The following is a 20827-nucleotide window of genomic DNA, read 5'->3' as shown; positions in this document are numbered from 1 at the left end:
AACATTTTTGCTAAAGCCAAATAATTTCCGTCCAACATTTTTCTAACATTCATCAATTTTATAAAACAGTCGTAATAAAAAAATAAAAAACAATCCAATCTTCATCCAGCGTCTCTTCCTCCTGGTCCCGGGTTTTGTCAGTCCTTTCTATCCCATCAATCTAGCGCATTAACCTGGTAATCTTATCTCCGAGGCCCTTAAGTCCCTTCCATGTCCCTTCCGCGGCTCTTCTTCATATTTATAGCTGTATTTTCCTTTGTCTCCTGCTCCTTTCACTCGTGGGAACTCCAGCTTGACAATGTTTTTGACCCTTCTCGACAAATCAGCCCCTTTTCCATAGTCCACACTAAACTCCATGTGGTATTTAAGAACATGTTTCAAAGTCCCTCCAAAATTAAGAGCCCCCACAACCCCAAACATCTCACGGCCCATTGCCAGACTTGAAAAGTCCAAACATCCCTGCATAGGGGGGTCTATCCAACCCATTTCCAAACCAAACCAAACTTTATCTTTCCAAATCTGGCTTTTTCCAAGTTCATTTGTCAAGTCCAAGAACTCATGTTCCTGCTGGGCCACAGCTCCCTCCATCTCTGGCGCCCAAGATTCTGCAACATCCTCTTCCCTCATCTGTTCTGTCAGGGCACACTCCTGATTTGATTCCTGGGTGGGCTCTATATAATTTCCCACTGCCTGTCCAAAATTTCTGATCGCATCAGTCATCAAGTCCGTCTTCTCATGTAGCTGTTCCAGTAGGGCACTTGTTTTACAGAGAGCACACAGCAGAGCTTCTGAATACATTGTCCTGCAAGGTCAGAAGTCTATTCCCACGATCGTAATCTGTAACAGCTGCAAGCTCCCCGATTCAGAATTGGTTACAGGTTCACAGGCTCCCTCTAGGGGAAAAACTTCTATTTGTTCTTTTCTTTTAAAGACAGATCTAACAACAAAGTTTCCTTTTTCAGATATTTTGTCAATATTTGTTCCTTTAAAGTGCGAAAGGGAACAATGGAATCACTATGTTTCTCTTCTTTTAGCTATCTGTCAAAAACGTTTGTCTCTGGGTCAATGAGCTTCAAAAAACGTCAGTCCTGACACCCCGCTCCAGGATCAAGACGGTGGAAAGTTACTTTGCTTTACACTCACTTCTGCAGGTTTAAACAGTCCAGAAAAAAAAAAAACCCCTCTTCTCCTGCTTCTGAAGGGGGTTCAACAATTTTAAATGATGAAATTTAATCCTTTACAAGCAATTTTCTGAACTTTGCTTTTCCTTGTCTTTGCTTTAATCTATCTACAAAGAAACAGAAGGCTGACTTCCTGTTTAGACCTTCCCGTTTCAGTGCCAAATTGAAATAAACTTTTAAGTCCAATTTTCCTTTCTACTCGCAAATCCTTATTTAGAGTCCAATTGTCTGAAATTCAAGTACTCACGGGTGATTGTTTTAAAAGCCAAATTGTCCCAGGAAAAAGGCAGCACTCTACAACCGGTTAATTTTGAACACTGGTGAAAAAACGGTCCACTGTGCCCGATATCTGACAAATTTTACAAAAATACTGAAGAGAAGACCTATTTGAAGCAAGTTACAGCTACTCTCCACTAACTTGGACTATTACTTTAAATAATAGTTTAACCGTATTCCTGATGGCAAATTTTAAAATCAAAGTGTAGCATTAAGCTAAAACCTCTTATCAGTTTCATCATGATAAAAAAGTATTTACCTAATGGTTCTGAAGACATTAAATGGAAACTGCCTTACCACAATCCTAAAGCTGGCCAAAGTCTGGCTGAGCATCCTCAGGGCACAACATTAACTTGCACCCAAGCACTTTTGCACTCAGAGGCCTAAAGTTCTATGGGTGCAGTTCTACTACCAGAATTATGCCATCAGAAATAATAGGGAGTACCATATTGGCCTGAATATAAGCCGCACTTTTTCCCCAAATTCCAACGGTGAAAAGTTAAAGTGTGGCTTAAATTTGTGACCTTACAAAACCTGGCTTTTACGATATAGATATCGCTCCCCTCCCGTCCTGTCAGCAGCTCCTCCAGCCTCCCCCAAAGTTGGGTAGGAAAGAACAGAGGGGAGGGGGAAGACCTCTGGCACCGTGGCACGGCTCCCTCTCAGCCTGTAACGCTGCCAGGAATGCGGGAAGTGGCCCCCGCCAAGACAAACACACCGGGAGCACGGGGAAGCGGCACCCACTCCACGCGTAGTCCCCCATCCTCCCCCCAAGGCCAGGAAGGGAGGAAGTGGAAAGGCAACCAACAATGCAGCAAGGCTTCCCCCCCCCAGCCCAGTGTGCAGCCAAGAGCATGGGGCAAGCAGCGCCAGGAGTCCTCTCTAGCAGCTGTAGAATTTTCTTCTACATTTGCCATTTACGGGTGTGAGTGCCTGTGGAAATTTAAGGGAGTGGCTTTTATTTGGGTATTGTCTCCCCCCCCCCTGAATTTTAAAGGTGCGGCTTATTTGTGGGTACAGCTTATATTCAGGTCAATACGGTATGTCAAGGGTGTATGACAGGAGATCCAGATTCAAAGGCACAAAGTTCCCACACTCCAAAAGGATTTTAAAAAAAACAAGCCCTGGAGCTGGTTTGGTGATTTTTTCTCACTGATGGCAAAAGGAGAGGAGAAATTAAAAAATTAAATCAGGAGAAAGGAAAATGGGCAGCCCCTCCACCACCCCTGGACCCAAGCAAGCTAGGAAGGGCTTTGGAATTGACAGTTCTCCTTCAAATTATTTGCTAGCCACTGAACTTTCTCTGCTCACCTAGATGGTCACTTGGCACAGTGTGTTTGCCTCCATCACCCCTCACTTTAGAATCATAGAATCATAGAATCATAGAGTTGGAAGAGACCACAAGGGCCATTGAGTCCAACCCCCTGCCCAGCAGGAAACACCATCAGAGCACTCCTGACATATGGTTGTCAAGCCTCTGCTTAAAGACCTCCAAAGAAGGAGACTCCACCACACTCCTTGGCAGCAAATTCCACTGTCAAACAGCTCTTACTGTCAGGAAGTTCTTCCTAATGTTTAGGTGGAATCTTCTTTCTTGTAGTTTGGATCCATTGCTCCGTGTCCGCTTCTCTGGAGCAGCAGAAAACAACCTTTCTCCCTCCTCTATGTGACATCCTTTTATATATTTGAACATGGCTATCATATCACCCCTTCACCTCCTCTTCTCCAGGCTAAACATGCCCAGCTCCCTTAGCCGTTCCTCATAAGGCATCGTTTCCAGGCCTTTGACCATTTTGGTTGCCCTCCTCTGGACACGTTCCAGTTTGTCAGTGTCCTTCTTGAACTGTGATGCCCAGAACTGGACACAGTACTCCAGGTGAGGTCTGACCAGAGCAGAATACAGTGGCACTTTTACTTCCCTTGATCTAGATGCTATACTCCTATTGATGCAGCCCAGAATTGCATTGGCTTTTTTAGCTGCCGCGTCACACTGTTGGCTCATGTCAAGTTTGTGGTCAACCAAGACTCCTAGATCCTTTTCACATGTACTGCTCTCAAGCCAGGTGCCACCCATCTTGTATTTGTGCCTCTCATTTTTTTTGCCCAAGTGCAATACTTTACATTTCTCCCTGTTAAAATTCATCTTGTTTGTTTTGGCCCAGTTCTCTAATCTGTCAAGGTCGTTTTGAAGTGTGATCCTGTCCTCTGGGGTGTTAGCCACCCCTCCCAGTTTGGTGTCATCTGCAAACTTTCTATCACAAAATGAAGCCAGCAGACTTCTCTCCGACATCATTGCCTTCAGAATCTCCTCTGGCTCCCAGCAAAAAGAAAAGAAAAAGAAAAGCAAGCCACCAACTGCATAGGTCGGCAGTAGTGAATTTGGAGTTTCACTCTACCTCTGGCACTGCAGGTATAGGAGGCAGAGATAAACAATATATGCAATTTGCACCTAGTCATAAGACTTTCACAAATCAAGAGTTTTGTATAAAATAAGGTATCTGCCAAAAGAAAGTCAAAACTAGGCACAACACGTTAACATTAAAATTTAAAAATTCTGAATTTTGCAAGCAGATCACATTACCCTTTAGAAATTTTGACCTTAAAAGTGTATGTAACCTTGAATAGTGTTCTCTCAAGAACACCCCCTATAATCAGCTGAAAGCAAAGAGGAAAAAAATACTTGATATTTGTTGTTCCTCCTCACCCCCACCCCAAACTTCAGATTCCCATGGATAGTGGGTGCTATTGTTTCCAGCTGAAATGAGATAAATGGGTTTGGGTAGACCACGAAGGAGCCCAAACACATCTGGCCACATGGTTCTTCTCTGAGAATGGTCACAGCATCATCTCAAATGAGGTCACTGGGGAGACCCAGCGAGATGGACAGGGCACAAATAATAAAATTATGATGAGGATGATGAGGATGATGATGAGGATGGTGATGATGTCTTTTACAGGGATCACAAATTCAGATCCTGGGCAGCTCCTCCAGCAGTTTCTATTGAGATCAAAAGTCAAACTTGACTTATTTAAAGTCCCACTTGTTCAACCAGCTCTATGACAGGGAACGTTAGAAACACTGCTGACTTGATATATCATTCACCTTTTTGCATTCGACACTTCTAGAGTGGTGGAGAAAGAATGAAATTGAAAGGAATAGGATAAACAATTGTACCCTTAAAATGTCAGACGGCAAAAAATCAAACTACTGAGAAGGCTGCATCACAGAAAACACAACACGCCCAAACCTCTGCACAATTTTCCACTGTTTCAAAACAGACTGCAACACTCAGGATACTACATAAACAGCATCCGAAATTAATTGGTCGCCAGTCAGTTTTTGCGACTCAAGAGCTCCACCTAGTGATCAAGGAGTCCTGTGTAATTTGTCTAAATGTAGTCTGTATTTACCATAAGTTTTCAGTGCCAAGGAAATCCCTTACTATGATAAACAGGAGCAGAACTTGAGGAATCTCTCTAAAGCATAAGCATCTACAGAATAATTTCCTCCAAAGAATCCATGAATCAATAGCCATGGTTTTAAATAAAATAATACTTTCCTTGTATGAGAGCTATTCAATATTCAAAGTTGTCACAATATACCATAACTTCAGGTATTGCCCTATCCAAAGGTATCCAACAGCTATCAAGGTTTATCATGATTAAAATAATTCAGCTATATCCAAACAGGAATGTCAGGTGGGATTCTGTGGAACTAGAAAAACTGTGAGCTGGTAATTACATCATCCAACACAGACACAAGAAGTTTCACACAAATAACTTCCAAGTTCTTTTCTACACAACCAACACCCTAATTCAGCCACACCTAAAACTTGCAGTATGTACTTACTGTTGTACATAGAGTTTTACTTGCAATTATGCAAAATAGGTTCCTCTGCCATTTATTTTCATAAAGTACAAAGTATTTAAAAAGCCATCCTTTCCTTTAACTAGGCATTTTAACCAAGTAGTTAGATTAAAAAGACAAGAGTGGTTTCAGCCTTCAAGGCTACAGTGTGAACAAGTGCTTAAAATGTCAGAAGAAGTTAGACACCATATGAATGAACAAGGTTGTTATTCAAATAAATCCCTCGAAAACATTCAAGAACCACTACAGACAACATGTTCTCTGAAATGCTTAAGAGTATGGGGATTAGCATTACATTACTGGGAGACCATTGCTACAACATTTGTGAAGCCAGGGTTAAATCTTTGGGTCTTGATATTGAAAAGACTAGGAAAACAATTTATATAACTGGGGGGAGGGAGGTATTATATACTTTACAACTTATCAATAAGTCACCATAAGGATGTTATTTGCCCGAGACCAGCCAGTGAATTGCAGGGCTCAGAACAGAGAGTTAAGCAAAGACCAGTGTGACTGAAATGTCTGTCTCACTCTATTTTGATGACTTCATCTTTTAGATTATCTTATTTTGGAGGGAATGTCTGTGTCTCTCAAAGCAATACCTTTTTGCTAACATATGCTGGATTGCCAAATGTTTTTATCCCTTTATATCAGGCAATCTTTTTAAGCACTGACATGGTGCACCTACAACAGCATAGTGAGAATTTAGAAATAAAGCTGGCAAGAATGTACAAAAACGTATTTCACTGTTGAAGTGGAAGTTAAATACCAGACAGCATGAAATATAATTTACTTAAATCTATGGCACCACCTTGTTGAGAAAAAAAATCAATAAAGGGTTAGCATGAAGATTTGAAACTTAGAAGGGATTTAGACATAGTCAGTTGGAAAGCTTTAGAGACTCAGTTTGAAAGCTTTGCCAAATGCTCAAAAGAACTTTTGTGTGTGTGAATTTGTTCCCATGTTCAAAACCTAACCCCAGACAAGACATGTGATCTATTCTAGGTAAGCGCTATGCTCTCAACAGCCCCCTCCAAAGCATTTCTACTCAGAATTATTTCAGAACAGAATTCAACGGAATTTTTTATTTCTAGTAAGATGGCTTGAGATGACTACCTTAGAAGTTCAGCATACCTACCCGCCCTTCAGCTACCTCCCCTACATTAGCCACAACACTGCTATGTTAAACATGCAGCAACGGTCAGGGTTTCCCATCAAGCAGTGGCTCTCTCATTTCTCTCCATGGAATATCCAGCAGCTGTATTCCAGATATTTCAGGGGTGGGGGTGGGCGGAGTGGACTCCAAGTGACTCCCTCTGCGCCCAGAGGGAGCCTTGCAATCTTAGTACAGTCGTACCTTGGAAGTCAAACAGAATCCGTTCTGGAAGTCCGTCTGACTTCCAAAACGTTCGAAAACCAAATTGCAGCTTCTGGTTGGCTGAAAGAAGCATCAGAAGCCGCGGAAGCCCCATCGGACGTTCAGGTTCCCAAAAAAATTGTTTGCAAACAGGAACAATAACTTCCGGGTTTGTGGTGTTTGGGAGCCAAAACGTCCGAGTTCCAGGGCGTTCGGGATCCAAAGTATGACTGTAGTTACAAACAGAGAATCAACAACAAACAGAGGATCCAGCAACAGGGGCATCATTGTATCAGATCCTTTAATAGAAGGGACCAGCGTTTGAAACCAACCAGGCACCAGACGCGTTTTGCTACTGGTGTGGGTCCAATTGCAACTACATGGAGATTTCTGGGTGCCAGGTTGGCGACCAGTTTAAAAACCTCTCCCTTAGTTCATATTTAATACCATTTCCATTTCCCCTGTGTGTGCTTTTTTCCTTTTTGAATACTGGGACAAGTGAATTGTAAGGTCAAGCAATGCAGTTGAGATCACAGAATCATAGAGTTGGAAGGGACTCTGAGGGTCATCTAGTCCAACCCCCTGGTGAACAGACATTCCATTATGGCAACCACAACCTAGATTTAAGGTGCCATTTGGCACCTAGCCTATATATCTGAGCTTCTAACACCAGAAGGGATGTGTGTAAACAGGACATCAACCAAAAAGAGATCGCTAGAAGAGAATGCCTGATGAAATTCTCCCATGCACCTTTAGGAAATTAATGTTTTCTTAACCATTAATCTTTGCATAAGTTGCCATAGGAAATGGAAATGGCCAACAGAATAGCGGATTCAAAATGCTGCTCAACCTTGAAGCATACTGGGTAGACCTTGTATCACTCATTATTTCTCAGCTTCAGCTACCAGACAATATTACAGTGGTACCTCTGGTTACGTACTTAATTCGTTCTGGAGGTCCGTTCTTAACCTGAGGTACCACTTTAGCTAATGGGGCCTCCCGCTACCGCCGCACCGCCGCTGCGCGATTTCTGTTCTCATCCTGAAGCAAAGTTCTTAACCCGAGGTACTATTTCTGGGTTAGCGGAGTCTGTAACCTGAAGCGTCTGTAACCTGAAGCATCTGTAACCCAAGGTACCACTGTATTATGGATGTAAAACTAGATAACCCCCTTCTACACCACTTCCTGCCAACCTAGCAGTTCGAAAGCACGTCAAAGTGCAAGTAGATAAACAGGTACCGCTCCGGCAGGAAGGTAAACGGCATTTCCATGCACTGCTCTGGTTCGCCAGAAGCGGTTTAGTCATGCTGGCCACATGTACACCGGCTCCCTTAGCCAGTAAAGTGAGATGAGCGCTGCAATCCCAGAGTCGTCCGCGACTGGACCTAACAGTCAGGGGTCCCTTTACCTTTACCTTACACCACCTTTACTCTTTGGAAGAAGGGTAATGTTTCCAAAAGGAATGGGTGCATTCATGAGAGTGGACAACCCATTACCACTGTAAGTCAGGAAGAATGCTCTCATGTCAAAAGCAACCCAAAGTACTACAAATGAGATCAATAGGGAGAACAGCTACTATGACAAACTATAGACTTCCTCTGGCCTTCACCAATGCTACTTGCTACACTGGATCATGTAATATCTTTTTCCCAATATCCCAATATCCCAATATTTAAGATTTCCAAGATGACAAGTTTGTAGCATTACTGACTAACAGTGTTTACTCTATGTATCAACTGAGTTAGACAATGGTCACCGTTGCTACCTTAGTAACGTATTCACATCACAACCACAGATTTCAAACTTTTATCTACCAAGACCAAATGAGGTTGGCAGACTATTTGAAACAGTCAACAAAATTAAGATTGACAGGACATCGTTTAAAAGTTATTGGTGCTACACTTTACTTTTCATTTGCAAATAACCAATGTCTGCTTCATTTCTAATGAAGTATCTCTTAATCCGAGGTACCATTGTATTTCTATACTTAAGATATATATAATATCTAAATCTTGTATAACTGCAATGTTCAACATGATTTTCCAAGCCCACAAAAGCTAGGAACAGGGGCTACTTTAAAGACAGAAACTTCCTGTCTTAGAAGAATGACAATATGTGATATCAACAATAAATTATATGGTCACAGACCTGGCAATATAACCGATTCACAAAATCCCCAGCTTTTTCCTCATCCCATGTGCTAAGTTCACTACAGTAAGTTACACATGGCAATCAAAGCTCTTAATCACATCACTGTCAAATAGGCAGGCCAATGCTATTCTCACTCTATAGAAGGTGAACCAAGGCCAACAGCCAAATACTTGTCATCCAACCAGCTTGTGGCTTAGCAAGAATGTGAACTCTAGTCTGCCAGCTCTCTTCACTAGACATGTCACTGTCTGCCTTGTCATCCAAGATCAATTGGAATTACATTTATGGGCCCTTAGGTATCTCTAGACTTTCTAGTGTATACCAGCACTTAAAACCTTCAGCTCTTACTACCACATTGCATTCCCAGTAATCTAATCTTCCTCCCAATTAGGAGAAATAGCAGCTTAGGACTAGTTGATAGAATAAAGTACCTACCAGGTTTTTACTAGCAATAACAAATTTTGAGGAAGGAGGGGAAACAGTGCAACATAAAACTTGGTACACCATCGAAGAAAATAGTCAATTCAGAAAGTAAAACTACAACTTTGAAATTTTCTATGCTGGCAAGTGACCTGTTTCATCCAGCAGTCCAGAGACATGGTAATAGGAATGTAAGAAGGGTCTGCTGGATCAGGTCAATGGCTCTAACCCAGCAACCTGCTCTCACAGTGACCAACCAGGGGAAGAAGAAGAAGAGTTTGGATTTGATATCCCGCCTTTCACTACCCAAAGGAGTCTCAAAGCGGCTAACATTCTCCTTTCCCTTCCTCCCCCACAACAAACACTCTGTGAGGTGAGTGGGGCTGAGAGACTTCAAAGAAGTGGGACTGGCCCAAGGTCACCCAGCAGCTGCATGTGGAGGAGTGGAGACTCGAACCCGGTTCCCCAGATTACGAGACTACCGCTCTTAACCACTACACCATACTGGCTCTCTGAGCTGAGCATATGAGCACTCTCAATAACAGGCATTGAGAAGCTTACTGCCTCTGAATCCATTTGAATCTATTCATCTATTTAGTGGCAAAGCAAGAAAGTAGAGCCCATTCTGAAGGAGCAAGTTGTAATATTAACTGAAAAGTCAGATGATACAGCATGAACAAATTAATTTCTAATGTTAGTTATCTTTCGGCTTTCCCAAACTTAGTATCAGGACAGGTGTTAATTTTAATGTAACAAATAAGAGGTCTCTATGATTATCACATTCATTACATCAACAGCTACTCATTCTTGAACATACAAACCCCACCTTCCCATTTAAAATACACACCCATCCCATTTCCAAAGTTGCTTAAAAGCAGCTTCCCTCACTCTTTCCCAGTGAGGACAAAACTTGAGAGGACATGGAAGGTCTTAACAATAAATTCAATACTGTGTATTTGGGAAAGAAAGTATACTGAAGTTATGAGGTTTAGGATCCTAAACCTCATGTACATTATCTGGGAGAAGTTAAGATGAAGCATATCAACTCCACCCCAACTTAGCTGGCCTTATGTGAATGTAAATAGCTTACCCAGCTCATGGACTTACACCGGCTGAAGAAAAGCCCTGCTGGGGAAAGTAACACCAGTGTACAGGGCAAAAGGGGGCATGTCAAGGGTGGGGAAAGCAGCTCATGGAGGAGGAGGAGTTGGAGGAGGAGGAGGAGGAGGAGGAGGTATAAACTATGGTTTGCCGCATCCTCACTATCTTCATTCACTGGCCCTACACACAGAGCTCAGTGTAACTTACACTGCCAAAAATGCAAGTGTAAATTTAATTCACCCATTGGAAGAGGATAAAAGCCCCCCACCAACCAGGAGCAGTTAACATGCAGCTTAAGGAGAGACACCACATATCTGTCTCCCTGCAAATCTGCCTGTTTAAAATTGATCTGCTCTCCTCCAAACAAAATACCCAATGCTTGGAAAGAATAATCTATGCACCATAAAATGCACAAGGCATATCTGTAGTGCTTTTAATAATGCTGCTTAAAACTGACAGAGCAAAGCTGCCTTCTCTTAGTAATCCTTACAATAGACCTATGAGGTAAACTGGCATTACCCCCCCCACACACACACATATTGCAAATTGAAAGATGAGGGATAAGGCCTTGCCTAAAGCCACTTGGGAGTTCAGAGCTGAGCTGAGAGTCCTCAGCTCACACTCTTAGTTAACAAACCAACACATTTACAAGTTACTTTTGTAAAAGTAATGTGAAACACTGAATCTGCCATTCAGCACCCAAGAGCTGGTTAGCAAGTGGTTCTTACCTTATCTTTTTCATGTGGAAGGAGAGATACTGGAGGAAGACAAGAAAGAGATTCACAGCTCTCTTTCCCATCTGCATTTGTGGCTGCTTTAGTATTGAGTTGGTACAGAGGTCCATCTTTAAGGAGTCGCCCATGGCCAATTGCCCGCTTGACAGCCAATCGCAGTTGCTGGTGAAAGGTGGAAGGGGCACTGCTTGCAAATAGAGCTGACACATCCTTCTGCCCTTTCAAAAAGCGTTCAATGTTCTTCAAGGATGAGCCACTGGACTCTGCCAAGCCCTCAACTGCCCGTTTAATCAGTTTATTCCAGTCCACGTTTGGTTTACCATCCAACTTTCCATGGTTTCGTGGTTTGGGAAGTGCTATTCGCCCAGGGTTATCAGGATCCTTATAGGAATTAAGTCCCTTATTGGAAACCTTTAATATGGTCCCATCTTTAACACTCAGTTCCAATTGCTCCAGAACCGTTTTTCGATCCAAACCATGGGACGAAGACACAGCATTGCATATCCTCTCTTCTGAAGGGCGCTGTTTTTGCTTCTTGACCTTTTTAATTGCCTCCAAAATCCACTCCGTGTACAGCGGGTTAGCGAGTTTTACCATGATGAAGACTTCTGTATATCCATAGAGTCGTTATCCCTTATCCCTATACTGAAGGAGTTTCACAGAATGGGAAAACAGATGATCGGAGGATAGGGACCAGTTAACCATAGCATACACGTTGTTTGCCCCAAATTCCTTTTTCAAACATAAGATTTCCTATTTTCCATTTAAAAATATATATCCGTTAGGAATCAATTCATATTTTCCAATGCCTCCAAAAAAAGCAGCAGGTGTATCATACAGGTGAGACGAATTCAGCACATCTCATTCCAGCTCTTTACATTCCCAATCTGGTACACAAGTAAATAAAATGGTAAGCCTGAAAGAAAGAAAAAAGAGAAAACAGAGTTATTTGACTTTTTAACAAGCAGCTCCTAACTGTAAAGTTTTGCTAGCCCCTCAGCACAACAGCGTCAGCATAGCTGTGTTAAAAAAGGGAAATTTGTCCAAGAATATTTGGTCTAAAAAAAAATCTGAAAGCAATTAAAGATTTGGCATTTAAAATGGCAATGTATTGGGCCAATTCTTCAACAAGTGTGGACTTGAAGCAAAACACCATTTAGAAGGCACTAACCATCAAAAGAACTGAGGCAAAATCCTCCAAAGGTAGAGAAGAAAATTGCATAGAAAACCCAGCTCATTCCATCTCCTCACCCAGGAAAGAGACTTGCAGGATTACTACAAGAAAACAAGCTGGTTGGACAAGTCACCATCATTTGGGGGGGAAAGAAGGTAAGTTGGGAGGGGCAAAGGCAACTGCCTAACAAGAAAGCTGCAGAAGCCCATCTAGCCCAACCTTTCACAGCAGTCGGGCAAACCCAACACCTACATGAAGGTTGCAGCTACGCTACTTTCTGAAAGTGTATGACCCTACCACCTGCTCAAGCGGAGCATGGTTGGGGTCTGGTCAGGGCTTGAGTGGCAATCACATGTATCCCACCTCAGGCTCCAAGATGCAAGGGAACAAACTTTAAAACTCCCTAAACTTGCAAGGGATGTACAGAAGAATTATGGCGTAATGCACTGCACGCCTACCCTAACTTTACGGGATAAAGTTTTTACCCTCTTTAGAATCCCTTTTTTGTTTTTAAGTTTGCAAGGGGCGCTCAGGTCTGAACACCGCAAGATCTGGGTGGCCGCGAAGCCTAAGGAAGCGCCGCGCATCTTCCGAAGTCGGGAAAAGGAAAAGTCGCTCGCATCGTGCGTGTGTTTCAAAAAAGCAACAATAAACAAGTGGCCGCCAGAGCGAGCGAGAAAAGGCGTTATGTAAGGAGAAGCAGCGGCAGCGGCAGCGCAAGTTGGGTCCGGAGGCGGCGGGCCGTCTCCGTCCTTCGGCCGCTTCTCTCCTCTCGCACTTTCAGGCCCCGGGCAAGGAGGAGGCAGCGGGCCCAGCCCCTCGCCCGCGGCGGGGTCCCCGACGGCGAAGCGCGGCCAAGCCGAGGAGGCCTCGCCCGAGGCGGCCCGGATGCCAAGCGGCGGCGCTCCGGCCCCGCGGCGGCCTCGCCGGCTAGGCCCGCCCGCTCGCTCTGGCGCCGCCGAGGCCGACTTGGCCTGCACCTGCCGCCGGCGGGCGGGCGGGCGGGCGGGCGGGCGCCGAGGGAGGCGGCCAGGCAGGCGAGGCCGCGGCTGGGCCTGGCGCGGCGAGCCTGGGCCGGGCCGGAGCAGGCCGCGGCCGGGCCTGGCGCGAGGAGCCCGCCCGATGCCCGCCCGCCCGCCCGCGCGCAGCCTCTCGCTCCCTCGGCTTCTCCCCGCCTCCGCCTCCTCCTGCTTCGCCTCTCGCCGCCGCTGCCCGGCACGGAGCCGCCCCTCCGCCCGCCCGCCCTCGCCCTCCGCCCGCCGGAGGGGCGCCGCGGCCGCCGCTGCTTACCGGGGCCTACGCGAGGCGGAGCCCAGGAGCCTGAGGCCGGACGGCGGCGAAGACCCAAACTGACACGGCGGCCATCTTGGGTCCGGAGCTGGGCGGAGGGCGGCGCGGCGCGCAGCGGAACAGCCGAGGGGGCGGAGCCGCGGCGGCGCGGGGAGGGGAGCCGGGCGCGGAACGGCCGAGCCCGGGAGACGCAGGGCGCCCGGCGGGGAAAGGGGAGGCGCGGAGACGGGGCGCCGCTCGGGACCCCGGTCGGAGGGCGCGAGGAGGGCTCTGCCCCGAGGAAGCCGGAGCCAGGGCAGCCCGTCGCCAGACCACGTTCTTTGGGGGCGGGGGACGCAGATCCCTAAACAGGTTTGAATCAGTAGGAAACCGAGAGCAGCCCCGAACATGGCCTGAAGGCATCTCCAGCCCGGGCCTCCTCGGAAACGGCGCTCGCCGTGCAGGATCCATCCGCCCAGCCAGCCCTGCAGTAGTGGACTGGGGAAGAAGGCCTCTCGGAGCGCGTGCAGAGTGCATCTCCTTCTCTCTCCCCCGGGCAGACCACGGCCAAGCCCCCGAAAAAGACGGAGCTGCTCATGCAGGCTTCTAGCCCTCACTGCTGATTTGAGAAACTGAGCACTGGGAATAATCATCACCTCTTATTTTGTATTACTGATGTATTATGCCATGAAAGGGATACAGGCAAAGAAGCCACAGTTTTTGCTTGGCTGTACAGTTTAAACAAAAAGAGCATTGAGAGGTAATAACTGACCTGCTTGTGTTTGTTAGCTGACCCAAGACAGCACTTTAAATTTGGGGATTGGGAGATGAGATCCATGGTGAAGTTCAAAGGATAGGTCATGAATACATTTAAACTGAATTATGAGCAGGGAGGGGGGAGAACAAGAACACTTGTTGTGGTCATTTTCCATATTCCCCCTTCATAATAAGTATTGAAATATGTTTTCAGCACACTTCAAAATCAACTTCTTTTGATGTAATGGGATTTTTGGAGCCCTAAGTGTAGTGTGGTAATTAGCATGTTGGACTGGGGCCTGGGAGACCAGGGTTCAAATCCCCCTCTCAGCCATGAACCCCACTGGGCATGACCATGGATCAGGCCCCATCTCTCAGCCTGATCCACCTCTCAGGGTTGTTGTGAGAATAACATGGAGAAGGGGAGAAGTGTGTACAACACCCCAAGCTCCTCGGGAAAACCAGTGTGGTGTAGTGGTTAAGAGCGATAGACTCATAATCTGGGGAACCGGGTTCGCGTCTCCGCTCCTCCACCTGCAGCTGCTGGGTGACCTTGGGCCAGTCACACTTCTCTGAAGTCTCTCAGCCCCACTCACCTCACAGAGTGTTTGTTGTGGGGGAGGAAGGGAAAGGAGAATGTGAGCCGCTTGGAGACTCCTGAAGGGGAGTGAAAGGCGGGATATCAAATCCAAACTCTCGGACGAGGAGTGGGATATAAATTTAATAATAGTAATAATAATACTGAATGCACAGTAGTGTGTATGTGACCCAGTGACTTGCCCAGATTACAGGAGCCGCTGAATAAATGAGAATCAAGAGAGATGGTGCATGATGGACACAGGAAAAGCAAAGGACTTCATGGGGAGCAGCTTTGCAGCAGACGTTAAATTTCTGAAAGCAGAGAAAACAGCACATTTAACATTAATGCTCTAACCCTAAGCATAATTTCTCTAAAGTACGGTAGGTCCTACTGGTTTTGATGGTGTTAGCTTTCTTCTAAGTATGCGCAGGATTGCAGCATTGTACAATTTTCAGTTTATGGTTCAATTAAAACTTGCATGTGAAAGTGCCTTTCTTTCAAGTAACCACAGGAATCCAGCAATGAGGGTGCAAGCGGCTTATCTTGGGAGGGTGGGATTTCTCCCTCCTCGCCCACTCCTCTGCCACCCCCAATGCAACCTCCTTGAAATATGTGGGGTTGATGTCCGAGTGATCCTGTGTAGGGTTGGGCTATGCAGATGCATCCCCTAACCACTGGAAACCAATATCCATTTGTTTCAAGACAAGTAATGATTTGCATTCAGCCCATTGCCTTTTTTGTGTTCAGGAAGCCTATAAAGTCCTTTCAGCAATCACTGAGAAATCAGAAGAGGGGAGGAGGGGTCATAGTGGGAAAAATAGTCATAGCCTTGTTTCCCATTACAGTATCAGCAAATTCAGCTGCTGAAAATAGCAGGATGGCAGCCAAAACAGAATTATAGAGAAGTAAGCAGGAGGAATCAGCTTGCTCAAAAATATTTAGGGGAAAGAACTCTAAAGGGACACAAACACACAAAAGCAGCCCTGTGAAGAAGGATTGTGCCAGCCTTTGCTAACCTGGTGCCCCCCCCCCCCCCGATGTCTTGGCTGTGGCTTATCAGAGTTGTAGTCCAAAACATCTGGAGGGCACCAGGTTGGTAAAAGCTGCAATGAGCTCAGTGACTACAGAATGCTGATTGTCAGCATGGAGGACAGAGAGAAAAAAGGGGAAGGGGGATCAATAGAGTATTCTGGAAAAAGGCGAGTCGGGCCAATTAGAACCTTGAACAGGGAACACCCCACCTTGCTACAGAGTCCACTTTTTGAGACCTAAATTCAAACTAGGGAGTATCCAGCTGAAATGTGAGTTTGGTACTTTGCATGCAGAAGATCCCAGGTTCATGCTTCAGCCAAAATGGAGGCCAGGTAGCAAGGATCGTCTTCCCAAGACACGGAAGAGCCAGTGCCTGCCAGAGGAGTAGGCCAGGCTGAGCCAGATGGAGCCGTGGTCTGACTCCCAAGTTCCTTGTTCGGCACAAAGGATATACCCATAATTTTTCACTAAAAGTGTGGTTTGTTTGTTTATTTGTACTATTTCTTATAATTAAACCATCACTTCCACCTGAAGTTAACCCCAAACAATCTGTTTCACCTCATTTAGTGTCTAATTGGATGCATGTTTATGATGCCTGTTGACACGCACGCCAGCCTGTTTTCTCCCTCTCTCGTCATCTCTCAACCTCGCCTCCCTCACTGGGTTGTTCTGTGCATAAAAAATGAAGGAGAGAACCATGAATTCAGCCTTGAGCTCCTTGGAGGAAAGGCAGGATATAAATGTAATAGATAAGCATCTGTTCTCCCAAATATGTATGTGCGCAACTGAAGCCTCAAATTGGGGGCAGGGTCATTGGGTGTTTCTGCAGCTCAGCCAACTTACATATTCTTATAAGCATACATTCCTAGCTGCAAAGGACAGCTATAAAATGGGGAGTTATCATGTCTCTGCCTCCGGGCCATACAAGATAGTGTCTATAGCTATGGATGGGCAAATCTAACAATTCTGGTTTTGCTCAGTTTCTCACTTTTTCAATCTTAAATTCAGTACTCCATATTTTTTGCATCAGTTTGCTAATTTTTTTTTTAAAAAAAAAACCTCTCATGAAAATTAATCAAGATTTCAGTGCAAATTTCCCCTAATTTTTGCATGCTGTTTTCACTAATATATGCATTTTCTATAGTGTGTGCATTTTTTAAAACTCAAGACTAGTAAACAGCATTGCAAAATTCGGAGAAATAAAAAATTTGAAAGATTGTGGTGTTTTGGTTTGTGTATCACTGAGGAGAGTGCAAATTACACCTTTAAGTGTAAAATTAACCAATAAACTGAAACAGACACGGGGACAAACAGAAGAAGACGCTCCCCTTTATCACATACACAGCCCAACAAGACAATGACAATAATCCACCAACAGCATACAAATCAATATGGTTAACCTGACCCAAAACACCCACCCACCCCACTCACACACGAAAACAAAGACCACCACAGCCAATCACAAACAAACAACCACACCCTGGGCCAACCCCAACCTCTCTTTTAAAAAATAAATAAATAATATTTATTAAAGTTTCAAAGGAAAAAAAATCACATTAATAAAAAAATTAACAATAAAAAGGAAAAATACAAGTAGAAAAAAAAAGAAAAAACAGTTAAAAACAATTCCATCTTTTCCTCACTTCTTTTACGTTTACTTGTTTCCCGGACCTCCTCATACCTCCCTCTTTTGTATTCCAATTAAATTTGTTAATCCAACAATTCCTTTCCCTCCTTTTTAATCCTAATCCTTAGTCTTGATATATTGTAACGTTAGATTTTTACATATTAAAAACCAATTTTTCCATATTCTTTTGTACCTAAACAGCTAGAAACCACTTAACTTCAATCCAACATCATTCTAACATTCATTAATTTTACAATATTTCTGTATATAGTCTTTAAATTTCTTCCAATCTTCTTCCACCGACTCTTCTCCCTGGTCACGGATTCTGCCAGTCATTTCTGCCAATTCCATATAGTCCATTAATTTCATCTGCCATTCCTCCAGTGTGGGTAAATCTTGTGTCTTCCAGTGCTTTGCAATGAGTATTCTTGCTGCTGTTGTAGCATACATAAAGAAAGTTCTGTCCTTTTTTGACACCGATTGGCCGACTATGCCCAGGAGAAAGGCCTCTGGTTTCTTCAAGAAGGTATATTTAAATACCCTTTTTAGTTCATTTTAGTTCATTATATATCATCTCCCAGAAAGCCTTAATCTTTGGGCACGTCCACCAAAGGTGAAAAAATGTACCTTCAGTTTCTTTACATTTCCAACATTTATTATCAGGCACATGATAGATTTTTGCAAGCTTGACTGGGGTTATGTACCACCTGTATATCATTTTCATAATATTTTCTCTTAAGGCATTACATGCCGTAAATTTCATACCTGTGGTCCACAACTGTTCCCAGTCAGCAAACATAATATTATGTCCAACATCTTGTGCCCATTTAATCATAGCAGATTTCACCGTTTCATCCTGAGTATTCCATTTCAACAGCAAGTTATACATCTTTGACAAAATTTTAGTTTTGGGTTCTAACAATTCTGTTTCTAATTTTGATTTTTCCACCTGGAAGCCGATTTTCTTGTCCAAATTGTATGCCTCCATTATCTGATAATAATGAAGCCAATCTCGCACTTTATTTTTTAGTTTTTCAAAACTCTGCAATTTCAATCTATCTCCCTCTTGTTCCAAAATTTCCCAATATTTCGGCCATTTGGCCTCCATATTGAGCTTTTTCTGAGCCTTCGCTTCCATCGGTAACAACCACCTTGGGGTTTTATTTTCGAGTAGGTCCTTATATCTTATCCAGACATTAAACAATGCTTTCCTGACAATATGGTTTTTAAATGCTTTTTGTGCTTTGACCTTATCGTACCACAGATATGCATGCCATCCAAATACATTGTTAAAACCTTCCAAATCCAAAATGTCAGTGTTTTCAAGAAGCAGCCATTCTTTCAACCAGCAAAAAGCTGCTGATTCATAATAAAGTTTGAGGTCTGGCAGGGCAAATCCACCTCTTTCCTTTGCATCTGTTAATATTTTAAATTTTATTCTGGACTTCTTGCCCTGCCAGACAAATCTAGAAATATCTCTCTGCCACCTCTTGAAACAGTCCATTTTGTCCACAATTTGCAATGTTTGAAACAAAAACAACATTCTAGGCAATACATTCATTTTAACAGCAGCAATACGGCCCAGCAGTGAAAGCTTCAAATTTGACCAAATTTCTAAATCTTTTTTCACTTCAGCCCAACATTTTTCATAGTTATTTTTAAATAAGTTCCCATTTTTTGCTGTCAAGTTGATCCCCAAGTATTTAACTTTCTTAACCACTGTTAAACCTGTCTCATTCTGAAACCTCTCTCTCTCTATTGGTGTTAAATTTTTCTCTAAAACCTTAGTTTTTACCTTATTCAATTTAAATCCTGCGACTTGACCAAATTCTTGAATCAATTCTAAAACCCTTTTGGTACTAGATTCTGGCTCCTGTAACGTCAGTACTAAGTCATCTGCAAATGCTCTCAATTTGTACTGTTTAGCTCCGACCTGTATACCTTTAACCAACTGGTCCCTTCTAATCATGTTCAGCAAAACCTCTAGGACCGAAATAAAAAGCAGTGGGGAAATTGGGCAACCTTGTCGTGTCCCTTTTTCTATCTTAAATTCTTCCGTCACCACATTATTTACAATTAATTTAGCCTTTTGTTCTGAATAAATTGCACTTATACCGTTTTCAAAGCCTTGGCCTACCCCCATACCCTGTAGGTTCTTCTTCATAAAACTCCAAGAAATATTGTCAAAAGCTTTCTCCGCGTCCACAAGTATCAAAACTGCTTTAGTGTTTATATTCACTTCTAGTTTCTCCAAAATATCAATTATGTTCCTCATATTGTCAGACAAGTGTCTACCCGGGAGAAAGCCCGCTTGATCTTTATGAATCTCTTCCATCAACACTTTTTTCAGTCTCTTAGCCAAAATGTCTGCAAAAATTTTGTAATCCACATTAAGTAATGATATGGGGCGGTAGTTCTTAAGCTGCGTCTTTTCAGTCTCTGTTTTCGGTACAAGTGTAATATAAGCTTTCCACGACTCTGGTGCCCTTTTCCCCTCCATTATTTCATTACAGACCTCTTTCAAAGGTTGTACTAGCCATTCTTTCAAGGATCTGTAATATCTAGAAGTCAGTCCATCCGGTCCTGGAGATTTACCCAATTGCATATTTTGAATGGCACCCAACCCCAACCTCTCTCACCACCAAAGGAACACAAGTGAACAGCAGAGAACCTGCACAAGCAACGCCGACACCAAACTCTGCATACATTAAGCAAAATAGAAACGTTGCCACCCGACCCCCCCCCCCCCCAATGTCTCAACAAATGAAACTGATTTGTAAAAATGTTCCATGGAAAAAATAGAATCATAGAATCATAGAGTTGGAAGAGACCACAAGGGCCATTGAGTCCAACCCCCTGCCCAGCAGGAAACACCATCAGAGCACTCCTGACATATGGTTGTCAAGCCTCTGCTTAAAGACCTCCAAAGAAGGAGACTCCACCACACTCCTTGGCAGCAAATTCCACTGTCAAACAGCTCTTACTGTCAGGAAGTTCTTCCTAATGTTTAGGTGGAATCTTCTTTCTTGTAGTTTGGATCCATTGCTCCGTGTCCGCTTCTCTGGAGCAGCAGAAAACAACCTTTCTCCCTCCTCTATGTGACATCCTTTTATATATTTGAACATGGCTATCATATCACCCCTTCACCTCCTCTTCTCCAGGCTAAACATGCCCAGCTCCCTTAGCCGTTCCTCATAAGGCATCGTTTCCAGGCCTTTGACCATTTTGGTTGCCCTCCTCTGGACACGTTCCAGTTTGTCAGTGTCCTTCTTGAACTGTGGTGCCCAGAACTGGACACAGT

General features: G+C 43.9%; 1 protein-coding gene and 1 long non-coding RNA gene across 3 annotated transcripts in view; both read right to left on the bottom strand.

The window, feature by feature from the left end:
• The window catches only part of KAT6A (lysine acetyltransferase 6A), an 81521-nt gene extending 67852 nt beyond the window's left edge, over nucleotides 1–13669 (bottom strand). Inside the window, exons 1-2 of the mRNA XM_081016433.1 lie at nucleotides 13553–13669; nucleotides 11083–12004 (exon numbers count right to left, since the gene is read on the bottom strand). Of these exons, the coding sequence (XP_080872559.1) occupies nucleotides 11083–11685 (603 nt within the window). The 5' untranslated portion in view covers nucleotides 11686–12004; nucleotides 13553–13669. The remainder of the gene's footprint in view (nucleotides 1–11082; nucleotides 12005–13552) is intronic.
• A 186-nt stretch (nucleotides 13670–13855) lies between these two features.
• Nucleotides 13856–20827, bottom strand: part of LOC308482949 — a 30123-nt gene continuing 23151 nt past the window's right edge. Inside the window, exons 3-4 of one of the 2 annotated variants that reach the window (XR_013989511.1) lie at nucleotides 16458–16568; nucleotides 13856–15178 (exon numbers count right to left, since the gene is read on the bottom strand). This is a non-coding gene — a long non-coding RNA (uncharacterized lncRNA). The remainder of the gene's footprint in view (nucleotides 15179–16457; nucleotides 16569–20827) is intronic. The other variant, XR_013989512.1, reaches the window with a different exon arrangement.

Source organism: Podarcis pityusensis (assembly GCF_964106645.2).
Source record: "Podarcis pityusensis genome assembly, chromosome: 8".
NCBI classification, from domain to species: domain Eukaryota; kingdom Metazoa; phylum Chordata; class Lepidosauria; order Squamata; family Lacertidae; genus Podarcis; species Podarcis pityusensis.
The sequence above is the reverse complement of the archived record's forward strand: the minus strand, read 5'-3'. Positions and strand labels throughout refer to the sequence as shown.